The 12,800-nt window shown below is 44.8% G+C and overlaps 1 protein-coding gene and 1 long non-coding RNA gene across 4 annotated transcripts in view; one reads left to right on the forward strand and one right to left on the reverse strand.

Annotated features, from left to right (window-relative positions):
• EEF2K (eukaryotic elongation factor 2 kinase) overlaps positions 1-12,800 on the forward strand; it is a 95,154-nt gene that overhangs the window by 51,562 nt on the left and 30,792 nt on the right. For all 3 annotated transcript variants that reach the window (XM_056534791.1, XM_056534792.1, XM_056534793.1), the window contains 2 exons: positions 11,391-11,540; positions 12,055-12,187. In XM_056534791.1, coding sequence (XP_056390766.1) covers positions 11,391-11,540; positions 12,055-12,187 — 283 coding nt within the window. The remainder of the gene's footprint in view (positions 1-11,390; positions 11,541-12,054; positions 12,188-12,800) is intronic.
• LOC130284447 (uncharacterized) overlaps positions 1-12,800 on the reverse strand; it is a 72,892-nt gene that overhangs the window by 35,031 nt on the left and 25,061 nt on the right. The gene's annotated exons all lie outside the window — the stretch shown is intronic.

Below are 12,800 nucleotides of genomic sequence, written 5' to 3' on the forward strand. Positions count from 1 at the left end.
TGTGTTTCAAACGGAAAATAATTTCCACAGTAGTATTCAGCAGCTAATACGTACAGGAAGGATTAAGATTTTTTTAATAGAAGAAATTTACAAATCTGTTTAACTTTCTGGCACCAGTTGATTTAAAAAAAAAAAAAAACGTTTTTCACCGGAGTACCCCTTTAAATGTATTAGTATGCAATACATGTATTGATATATGTTTGGCTACAATTGTACATACATTTTCTATACGTTTTAAACCTATATATATATATATATATATATATATATATATATATATATAGTTTTTTTGTGTGTTTCTTTTTTATATGTAGTAATGTCATACAGCAAGGGGACGTTTTGTTTTAAAAGGGAGGGAAAAATGAGGAGAGGTCCGCAGCATCTCACATGTATTGTGTTGAAAATGGCTTCCAAAGCCTCTAATGCCTTTTATGCTATTGTGTAGATTGAAAGGAAATCCCTGATGTATAACTTGACTGGCCCCGGCTGATACAATTTGTGTAGTGCAAGTAGGGCCGCCATCAGGGGGGTACAACCCATACACTTGTATGGGGCCCAGAGCTTCAGGGGGCCCGGACATCCCTGTACCTTTTTTTTTTTTTTCGGCTTGTCAGTGAGTGACTGCGACTGTCACTCACTGACTCCTGGCTGGGTGCCTGTCAGAACTATGACCGGGCCTCATAGTCCGGAGGGCCCACAGGACTATGAGGCCTGCTCTTCCTAGGGCGCGGGCCCCTTAAGAAGTACGGCAGGGGCTGATGGGAGTCGACGTGCCCCGTGCAGGCACGCGCGTCTTCTCCAGTCACCTGACCTGTCCCGGCGCGATCTCCAGTCCAGCATCTTCCCGACGGATCCTCCCCATGCAGTGGAACACTGTGACAGGAGCAGCAGCTGCACCGAACCCCGCGGCAGGGTAAGTGAAGGGGCGGGGGGTGTTGTTTGCAGACTACAATGGTGATGAGAGGTGCTTGGGGTGTTATAGGGGTGATGAGAGGTGCATGGGGAGCTTATGGGGGTGATGAGAGGGGGGGTTATGGAGGTAATGAGAGGTGCAGAGAGTGTTATGGGGGTGATGAGAGATGCAGGGGGGTGTTATGGGGGTGATGAGAGATGCAGGGGGGTGTTATGGGGGTGATGAGAGATTCAGGGGGGTGTTATGGGGGTGATGAGAGGTGCAGGGAGTGTTATGGGGGTGATGAGAGATGCAGAGGGGAGTTATGGGGGTGATGAGAGATGCAGGGGGTATTATGGGGGTGATGAGAGATGAGGGGGGTGTTATGGGGGTGATGAGAGGTGCAGGGGGTGTTATGGGGGTGATGAGAGGTGCAGGGGGTTTTATGGGGGTGATGAGAGGTGCAGGGGGGTGTTATGGGGGTGATGAGAGGGGGGTTATGGGGGTGATGAGAGATGCAGGGGGATTATGGGGGTGATGAGAGGGGGGGGATGATGAGATATGCAGGGGGCTTGTGGGGGTGTTGAGGGGGGGGTGATGAGAGATGCAGGGGGGGGTTAGGGGGGTGGTGAGAGATGCAGGGGGGTTATGGGGGTGATGAGAGGGGGGGTTATGGGGGTGATGAGAGATGGAGGGGGGGTTATAGTAGTGATGAGGAGAGGTGCAGGGGGGTTATAGTAGTGATGAGGAGAGGTGTGGGGGGTTATAGTAGTGATGAGGAGAGGTGCGTGAATGGTTATAGTAGTGATGAGAGGGGGGGTTGATGAGAGATGCAGGGGGGTTATGGGGGTGTTGAGAGATGCAAGGGGGGTTATGGTGGTGATGAGGGGGGGGTGATGAGAGATGCAGGGGGGGGGTTATGGGGGTGATGAAAGGGGGGTTATGGGGGTGATGAGAGATGCAGGGGGGGTTATAGTAGTGATGAGGAGAGGTGCGGGGGTTGTAGTGATGAGAGGTGCGGGAGGGGTTATAGTAGTGATGAGGAGAGATGCTGGGGGTTATAGTAGTGATGAGGAGAGGTGCGGGGGGTTATAGTAGTGATGAGGAGAGGTGTGGGGGGTTGTAGTGGTGAGAGGTGCGGGGGGTTATAGTAATGATGAGGAGAGGTGTGGGGGGTTGTAGTGATGAGAGGTGTGGGGGGTTGTAGTGATGAGAGGTGCGGGGGGTTATAGTAGTGATGAGGAGAGGTGTGGGGGGTTGTAGTGATGAGAGGTGCGGGAGGGGTTATGGTAGTGATGAGAGGTGCGGGGGGGTTATAGTAGTGATGAGAGGTGCGGGGGGGGGGTTATAGTAGTGATGAGAGGTGCGGGGGGTTATAGTAGTAGTAATGAGGAGAGCTGCGGGGGGGGGGTTATAGTAGTGATGAGGAGTGGTTTGGCGGAGGTTATGGGGGTAATGAGGAATGATGAGGACACAGAGGATAAGATGTATTATATTTAGTGTGTATAGTGTGTGGCAGGATTATATTTAGTGGGTACAGTGTATAGCAGTATTATATTCAGGGTACAGTGTGTGGCAGGATAATATTTAGTGGGCACAGTGTATAGCAGTACTATATTCAGGGTACAGTGTATAGCAGTATTATATTCAGGGTACGGTGTGTGGCAGGATTATATTTAGTGGGCAAAGTGTATAGCGGTATTATATTCAGGGTACAGTGTATAGCAGTATTATATTCAGGGTACAGTGTATAGCAGTATTATATTCTGGGTACAGTGTGTGGCAGTATTATATTTAGAGGGTACAGTGTGTGGCAGTATATATTCAGGGTACAGTGTGTGGCAGGATTATATTCAGAGTACAGTGTGTGGCAGTATTATATTCAGGTTACAGTGTGTAGCAGGATTATATTTAGTGGATACAGTGTATAGCAGTATTTTATTTAGTGGGTACAGTGCACAGCAGTATTCAGGGAACAGTGTGTGGCAGGATTATATTTAGTGGGTACAGTGTATAGCAGTATTATATTTAGTGGGTACAGTGTACAGCAGTATTATATTCAGGGTACAGTGTGTGGCAGGATTATATTTAGTGGGTACAGTGTATAGCAGTATTATATTTAGTGGATACAGTGTAAAGCAGTATTATATTCAGGGTACAGTGTGTGGCAGTATTATATTCAGGGTACAGTGTGTGGCAGGATTATATTTAGTGAGAACAGTGTGTGGCAGTATTATATTTAGGTTACAGTGTCTGGCAGTATTATATTCAGGTTACAGTGTCTGGCAGTATTATATTCAGGGTAAAGTGTGTGGCAGTATTATATTTAGTGGATACAGTGTATGGCAGTATTATACTCAGGGTACAGTGTGGGGCAGGATTATATTCATGGTACAGTGAGGGCAGTATTTTATTTAGGGTACAGTGTGTGGCAGGATTATATTTCATGGGTACAGTGTATAGCAGTATTTAGGGTACAGTGTGGGGCAGTATTTTATTCAGGGTACAGTGTGTGGCAGGATTATATTTAGTGGATACAGTGTGGGGCAGCATTATATTCAGGGTACAGTGTGTTGCAAAATTATATTTAGTGGGTACAGTGTGGGGCAGTATTATATTCAGGGTACTGTGTATAGCAGTATTTTATTCAGGCCTTGAGTTGTATGAGGGGCCCCGAAATTTCTGATGGCAGCCCTGCCTATACTATATACACTATATACTGCAGCATGCTGGGAGTTTTAGTTTTGCATCAGCTGGAGGCACCCCTGGTTGGGAAACACTGACCTATACTATATACTACTATATAGTCTAACATGCTGGCAACAGGCTGTATCAGGGCATGCTGGGAGTTGTAGTTAGTAACTAACTGCAACTCCCGAATCTAATTAAAAAAAAAAAGCGATCAAAAAGTCACATCAAAACATAAATGGTAATGTTAAAAACTACAGATCGGGGCGCAAAGAATGAGCTCTCATACAGACCCGTATAAGGAGAACAAAATAAAAGTTATAGGGGTGGTCAGAATAGGACAACATTTCCCCCGCATATGTGTATCCTGTGACGTCACCCATTTTATAATTATGCAAATTAGCATGGCCGGTATTTTTTGGCAAGAAAGATGGTAACCCTACTCAGAGGCAACTATTTTCTTATTGCGTGTGAGTCCATGTTTGTTTTAGTGGGAAGAGCAGAATAAACAGCTGCCAGACACCTCTAAAAGTGGCTTTTCTGTCGCGGTACCATTGTGCTGCCCCATATGCATTAGATCATTGACCAATTCTCAGCTGATGGAACCAGGACTTGTTGTCTATCCAATGTGTATCTGCACCTCCTGGAGATGGGGATGAAAATAATGGGGAATGTTACATTTCCTTGTGGTCTTGAGATTAGCCACCACCAGATATTACTGGCAGGGACTTTGTCACCATTGAGAACACATACACGCTTGGTTAAGCCAAGAGTGCATAGGTATGGGGGGGGGGGGGGGGGATCGAGAGAGATAGATAACTTATGTATATGACCAGATTTAGGGTATTAGGGTGCACAGTGAGGAATTGACAAGGAATCATTTCCGTGAGGAATTTGACTAAATCTGACATCTTCTGCTTGGTATGGAATTGGCACGGAATTTGATTCCAAATTTGAAAAAGAAATCTGGAAGAGGAACAGTACTAAAAGCCACCAATCGGCTGGCTCTCAATATTCCTTTTGAAAATGTTGCGCCATAGGTGATTAGTTAGGCTGGACACACACATTAGACACTTGCCGGTCAACTGGTCAAACTGATCTTTCCATGCACATGGATGGCCATAAACATGAGAAGACGAATGACTGTTCGATGGCCGGTGGCAGATGAATGTCAGCTAAAAAAGGTAATGGATTGCATGATCAGCCAAATTTGGCTGATTATTTGCCACTTCACTTCCTAAAAAAAAAAATCTAAAAAAAATAAATAACACAATTTAGTCTGGCATATTTTTGGTAGGGTTATTTGCACAATTTGTGCTTGGAAGTGTCCATCGCTTGCTCAGCTGTCTACCCCTGAAATGAATTACTAAAGAATGCATAAGAAAACCTAGAAGTAGTGAAGTGGGATTATTTATTACTACGGTTACTTGTGAATATGGATTAGAGCCTCCATTAATCCACACTCTACCCTAGTGCCGAATAAGGTTTATCTCCCTTCTAATATATGAACAACACAGTTTAGTCAGCCATATTTTTGGTAGGATTATTTGCACATTTTGTGGTTGATCAAAGTCCCCAGTGTGTATCCAGTTTCAGCCGCTGCCAGACATCTATAGCAGAAACCTATCTTCCATCATTTAAGGATTGGACATAGTAAAATCCAGCATGCTCAATAACACCTCTCTAGGGGTGTTTTTGGTGTGGAAATAGGTATGTTTTTGCATTACAAACAGCACATTGATAACCCATGTGAACGCTTACAGGCAGTGCTTCCAAGGAAAATGTATGAAAATGAGCTCTCCTCCAGGAGGAAGAAAGTTGTGTGTTTAGTGCCACCTATAGGTAGCTGCCCTTCAAGTCAAGAGCCCTGAAATCTGACCAAGGATGTCAGCCAAACAAAGGGTACTTTATTAGATCAGATATTGACTTACAGGGTAACTTTTAGTTGCACTAGAGCAGTGGTTCTTAACCTTGTTGGAGGTACTGAACCCCACCAGTTTCATATGCGCATTCACCGAATCCCTCTTAATTGGAAAAATTTAAATGATTTTTTCAAATTCAAAACATAGGAGGTATATATTTAAGTATATATTTATACATAGGTGCACAAAATGAACAAAACCATTAAGAACAAAGAACAAAACCATGAAGACATGATTTTCACACAAAAAAAATATTTACTGCAAATCAGTGTGACTTCTGCTGTTGTCTTTCAGAGACCAGTTCAGAAATGCACGGCTTTACCTTGGCAAGGGCCACTCTCATGTCATTTTCACAACAATGGCAGTGTTCCCCCACATTAGGCAGGCAGTGTTCCCCCCACATTAGGCAGGCAGTGTTCCCCACATTAGGCAGGCAGTGTTCCCCGACATTAGGCAGGCAGTGTTCCCCCCACATTAGGCAGACAGAGTTCCCCCACATTAGGCAGACAGAGTTCCCCCACATTAGGCAGGCAGTGTTCCCCCCACATTAGGCAGGCAGTGTTCCCCCCACATTAGGCAGGCAGTGTTCCCCACATTAGGCAGGCAGTGTTCCCCGACATTAGGCAGGCAATGTTCCCCCCACATTAGGCAGGCAGTGTTCCCCCACATTAGGCAGGCAGTGTTCCCCCACATTAGGCAGGCAGTGTTCCCCCCACATTAGGCAGGCAATGTTCCCCCCACATTAGGCAGGCAGTGTTCTCCCCACATTAGGCAGGCAGTGTTCCCCCCACATTAGGCAGGCAGTGTTCCCCCACATTAGGCAGGCAGTGTTCCCCCACATTAGGCAGGCAGTGTTCCCCCCACATTAGGCAGGCAGTGTTCCCCCACATTAGGCAGGCAGTGTTCCCCCACATTAGGCAGGCAGTGTTCCCCCCACATTAGGCAGGCAGTGTTCCCCCCACATTAGGCAGGCAGTGTTCCCCCACATTAGGCAGGCAGTGTTCCCCCACATTAGGCAGGCAGTGTTCCCCCACATTAGGCAGGCAGTGTTCTCCCCACATTAGGCAGGCAGTGTTCCCCCCACATTAGGCAGGCAATGTTCCCCCCACATTAGGCAGGCAGTGTTCCCCCACATTAGGCAGGCAGTGTTCACCCCACATTAGGCAGGCAGTGTCCCCCCACATTAGACAGGCAGTGTTCTCCCCACATTAGGCAGCCAGTGTTCCCCCCACATTAGGCAGCCAGTGTTCCCCCCACATTAGGCAGGCAGTGTTCCCCCCGACATTATGTAGGCCAGTGGTCTTCAACCTACAGACCTCCAGATGTTGCAAAACTACAACTCCCAGCATGCCCGGACAGCCAACGGCTGTCCGGGCATGCTGGGAGTGGTAGTTTTGCAACATCTGGAGGTCCACAGGTTTAAGACCACTGATGTAGGAAGTGTTCCCCCACAGACATACCGGCTCCAGCCATATACAGTGTATGGCTGGAGGCTGTATGCCTGTGTACTGCCCACTTCAGTGCTCCGACCACTGCTCCGGCTATGGCAGTAGGTCTCTGGACCGGTGGTCGGAGCACCGAAGATGACGTGCCGCTGGTCACTTACCAAGCTGGCCAGCGCGTGTCTTCCTCCTTTTCTATCCTCCGGTCCTCGGCGCCTTGGTTTCCATGGGCGCACGCACGGGACGTAAGTGACCTCCCGGCGTGCGCTATGTCCCGGCGGCCCTGCATTTATAAACTTAACGCGGGGCCGCACGGAGTTAATAGTGATAGGGGGAATTGCCCCGTCGCTACAGGACGGGCAAACACCGGCTCTGCTCGGGGTCCCGGGCCAGCACAGGGGCCCCAAGCAATTGCTTGGTTTGCCTGTCCTGAGGCGACCTCCCACCGCCAAACCCCCGGGACTGACTCACCGAACCCCTGGGAACCCAGGTTAAGAACCACTGACCTAGAGAACTCGAAGGTTTAATAACATGTAACATTTTGTTTTAGCAATCTTTGATAAACAATTAAAAATAAAGTGGCTAAAAATGACAGGTCCCATGCAAGTTATCACAATGGGCATATCAAATACTGTATTGGTATATGACATATCCATGATGCCTATGAGTAAATATAAAACAGTGATATTTTTGCATTTTCTGACATTAGACTGAAATCTTCATTGTTACAGTAATGTGTTTATTAGTTATTTTCCAACAATGAAATCAAACAGAAAGGGAGGGAAGTGAGGATACAGGGGAGAATAAGGAAGGTGGTTGTGGTGGGGGTGGGGGTGGGGGAGGAGGGGCATGGGTCAGTACAATGAAAATACCCAAAAAGATTATCAGCAATAATCAACAAGAGGAGGAGGTCCAGCCTCCAAAACATACTACTTAGAGAAATCGCTTATATAGACAGATAGTATATAGAAAATATTTTTTTCAAGAAGGAGACAGATGGAGGGTCGGGAGCTAGATATCCTAGAATAAATGATAGATTTTATTCAAATATGTCTTTTTGCACCGTAAGCATCTATGCCATTGCTTTTTGGCTTGCAGACAAGAACAGGAAGTCCCAGCAGTAACATTTCTGGTTTTAACTTGTTCTCTAGCATACATAAAACATATGTGAACATCTGAAAGCAAACAGTCTGCAGGGAGAAAGAGAAAGAGACCAAATCAGTTTTGTTATTGGAAATATTCCATTCAGTGAGATTTTGTGGTCAGGTTTGTACTGAAATGCACTGTAAGCAGTGAGGCCAGATTTCATTTTCAGATACTGGAGCACAAATGCAGTAAAGGAAAACCAGATGTGCATGTGTAAGCTGTACAGTTGTGCCAGGATACCCATATATAGATTGGAAGCCCTCTTGGGCTAGGATTCCCCTTGTGTTTTTTTCATGCGTTTTTTTTCACTGAAGGATGCAGTAGGGATGGGAAAAAATGCATTTAAGGACATTTTAATTTTTTGTAATGAACTTTTAATACATTTTTAATAAAGTGTGTGTCACTTTTTTTTCTCTATTTTTTTAATTTTTTTTTAGGTAGTACTATTACTCCCAGCATGGAACAGTGTTCCATGATGGGAGTACTAGTACCTGTACTAATAGACATATTGCCCTGGGTGTCAGGACTGACACCCGATGTGATAGTCCATAATATAGCAGAGATGCGGAGCTCTATACATGCTCTATACAGCGATCGCATCTCTGCTCTGTACTCCGGGCCACCCAGAGTGGGGATTGGCCAGATGGTTGCAGCCAATCACCACATCCAACAGGAAATATAAATGAGCGATGTTCTATTCATATCACTGGCTATAGTATAGTGCAGAGATGCAAGTGCTGTATACAGCCACTCCACATCTCTGCAATAGAAAGGACTATCACAACGGATGTCAGGAGTCATACCTGCTGTGATCTTTCCTTAACTGCAGGTACTACTGCTCCCAACATGGAGCACTCTCTGCTCCATGTTTGGAGCTGTAGTACCTGCAGTTAAGGGAAGATCACAGCGAATGTCACTCCTGACACCTGCTGTGATCCTCCTGTATAATGTATAGATGCGGCCGACCGCTATATATATACACATATTCATATTTCCCACAGAGAGCTGTGATTGGCTGGAACCATCTGGCCAATCACAGCTCTCTGCGGGAAATATGAATATGTGTATATATACGTCAGTGCAGGGGACCATAGAAGAGCGGCCGGTCGCATCTATACATAATACAGAAGGATCGCAACAGACCCGGGGCGATTTGTCAATTAGTACAGGTACTACTACTCCCATCATGGGATTGTGTGTGTTCCATGCTGGGAGTAGTAGAACCACCTAAAAAATAAAGAATAAAAAGTGAAAAACACACACACACTACATTTTTATTATTGTTGGCTATAGCCCTGCCCGCCTTACATAAATTGATCCCGGTTTTAAAATGATTAAAAATGTTGTTATAAAAAAGATACATTTTGTTAAATACAATTTTTTTTCCATCACTACTGTATCTTTTTTATAATTTAAAATGTTATTAAAAAAGGTATCTCCATCACTTTTTTGGATCGCTAAAGTCCAAAAGAGAATAAAAACCGCCTGAAAAAACGCCAAAGTTAAAACCCACATGGTGTTTTTCTTGCCGTTTTTTTACTCCCATAGACTTCTATGGGAGAAAAACGCCACGATTTCAGGGGAAAAAACGCCATAGGCTCAGCATGCTTCGATTTTGCAAAACCACCAAGGAGCTGAAAAACGCCAAAAAAAAGTGAAAAAAACATCAAAAGGATAAAAAAAAAAACGCCAAACTGAAAAACGGCAAGTGGGAAAATAATTATTGTGATTTCTCATTGATTTACAGCTAACATCTGGCCGCAGCAGAATTGGCGTTTTTCTTGGTGTTTCCCTCTCCCCCCCCCCCCCCCCTTATACTTGTGTTTGTGTTATACAGGTGAAACTCACAATTAACTTTTGCATGATATTCTAATTTTTTATTTCATTAATGCATCTTAAAAGGAAGTATGAAGTGCTCCAAAATCTCCTGGTAGACGGATGCGTTGACCCTGGACTTAATGAAGCACAGTGACCAACACCAGCAGATGACATGGCTCCCCAAATCATAGTAATTGGGGGGCTTTGGGGTTTTCATGAGCTGTAACCATAATCATCACAATTATGAAAAATCACGGCTTGAACTATCTTGCTTTGCATATATTGAGTCCCTCTCATATATTAATTTGACCTTTTAAGTTGCATTACTGAAATAAATGAACTTTGCACAATATTCTAATTTTTCGAGTTTCACCTGTATGTATTTTAACCCTTTATCATATGTGCAGAGCCCTGTAACTTAGGACGTTCCAGCAGGGGAATTAAAAAACCGACTCTTGGCATATCTCTGCTGTATCCCTGCTATACCCCATTTATTTCAGCGAGGTGACTGGAGTCGTCGTATCCGATTTTTGAACCGTACAGAAAACTTTGGTCTACTGCACTTTTGAGTCCGGTGAAAAAAATGGATACAGTGAAATTAGCCATCTGAAGTCACTCTGGTCACCTCATGGAAATGAATGGGATGTGGTTTTGGTCCGGCAGGGATACGCCAGGAGGCGTTTTTTTTTTTGACGGCTGCTGTATATCTCAAACATAATACCAATGCCAATCACAAACAAGTATGGATATGTGGGTCAGGATTCTCAGAACTGGAGATATTTCCAGGGGAGTAGGGATTTGTAGCAAGGCGGGATTATAGGATTGTCATAGTGTCAATCATTGCATGGCTCCATGGTTTGGGGCAATGTTTCCCGAACAGTGTGCCTCCAGCTGTTGCAAAATTTCAACTCCCAGCATGCCCAGACAGCCAAAGGCTGTCTGGGCATGCAGGGAGTTGTAGTTTTGCAAAAATAAATATATATATATATATATATATAAATACATTGGCACTGTATGGCACAGTTACTTGGGCACTGTATGCAGGGTTGTAGCTATTGGAGGTAGAAAGGACACTCACATGAAAACATACCAGTCTTATAGATGGCACATAGTAATTAGGGCATGGCACCCTATGTATGATAGATGCCACCAAGTGAAATTCACTTACGTCTTCCTTTATATTCACATTAGACTGGATGTATACGCTGCAGGCCTGTGAAGATTTCATTCGTGATGAGAGTAGAACATGTTCACACACAGTGATTTTCAATAGGATTTAAGTAGTGCCATTGTATGTCTTCCATGCTCAGCGTTCATGGGCCTGTCTCCATTGAGGCTGTATTCTTACATGCTATTTCTACACTAAGAGAAAACTTCATGAGTGAATCCAGCTTTACTCACCGTCTAATAGTCAAGTATGACATCTCAGAATAGACTTTGTATAATATTTACCCCCATATAATGTGTGATTCTTCCATACAGGTGGACATTGTGCAGATGTGCATCCTTGAAATGAAGGACAGACCCGGGAAACCTTTGTTCCACTTAGAACATTACATCGAAGGGAAATACATAAAATATAACTCTAACTCTGGTTTTGTCCGAGATGACAACATTCGCCTCACCCCACAGGTAGGTTTTATAGTTGGCCGCTATCCCTTGATGTAGTGATGCTCCCATTGTACATCTTGTATTTATCTTCTTAGGCTGGGTTTGCTTCATGTTTTAGGCAATACGAGACTGCATACGGCTGGGGGGTGGTAAATCCGGGCGCTCCTGTATCCCTGCCTTATGCGGCCCGTATGTAATGTATTTCAATGAGCCGACCGGAGTGAAATTCTTGACTCCGGTCGGCTTATTTTTGGCCCACAACTCATTTTAGACCACATTTTCTGGTTCGGTGGGAAAACCGCATACGGGGCAAAAATTAGCTGACCGGAGTCAGCGTTTCACTCCAGTCGGCTCATTGAAATGCATTACATACGGGCCGCATATGGCAGGGATACGGGAGCGCCCGGTTTTTGCTCCCCCAGCTGTATTCGGTCTCGTATTGCCTAAAACGTGATGTGAACCCAGCCTTACTTAGTACTGTCCCTAACAATACTAGACCTGTGTTCTCTGATCAATGCTTCCTCTTGTTTCCTAGGCTTTCAGCCACTTTACATTTGAGCGGTCAGGACATCAGCTTATTGTTGTAGACATTCAAGGGGTGGGAGACCTGTACACAGACCCTCAGATTCATACGGAGTGCGGAACTGACTTTGGAGATGGAAACTTGGGTACTGTATTCTCTATTCACACTGCACTAACGTAAATCTGTAACTGTCCAACTTTTACGAGAATTAAGGTTTTTAAAGGGGTCTTCTGGAGAGCTACCCAGGACTCCACTTCTGTCTTGGACCTCTTTAATATTATTTCAATAATTATTATTGTTTAAAAGAAAATAGCCATCTGGTTCACCCACTCTAAACCCAACACACTGAATATGTGAATTTACCCGGCAAGGCCCTGCCTCCCTCATCGGACTCCTGTCCACCCACACTATAACCTAGTGTATTTGGTTTAGTGTGGGTGAACAGGATGACCGATTTGCTTTAAATATTTTATATGAGTGATTTAAAATTTAAGGGGGTTTCCTTTATAGCAACATCTATCACTTATCCCGAGAATAGGCAATAAATAGATGATTACAAGGCTGTGCAGCTGACAAAGACAATAGAGTACAGCGCTCAGCTATCTCTGCCAGTTCCATAGATAGTGAATGGAGTTGACGTGCAGGCGTAATAGTATCATTCACACAGGAGACTCAGCACCACTGTTTTTGTCATTGCTGGGAGTCCCAGCAGTTGAATCCCTATTGATAGGACTAGGTTCACACCAGCAGTGAGCTCC

Source organism: Hyla sarda, chromosome 8, assembly GCF_029499605.1.
Source record: "Hyla sarda isolate aHylSar1 chromosome 8, aHylSar1.hap1, whole genome shotgun sequence".
Classification (NCBI taxonomy): Eukaryota; Metazoa; Chordata; class Amphibia; order Anura; family Hylidae; genus Hyla; species Hyla sarda.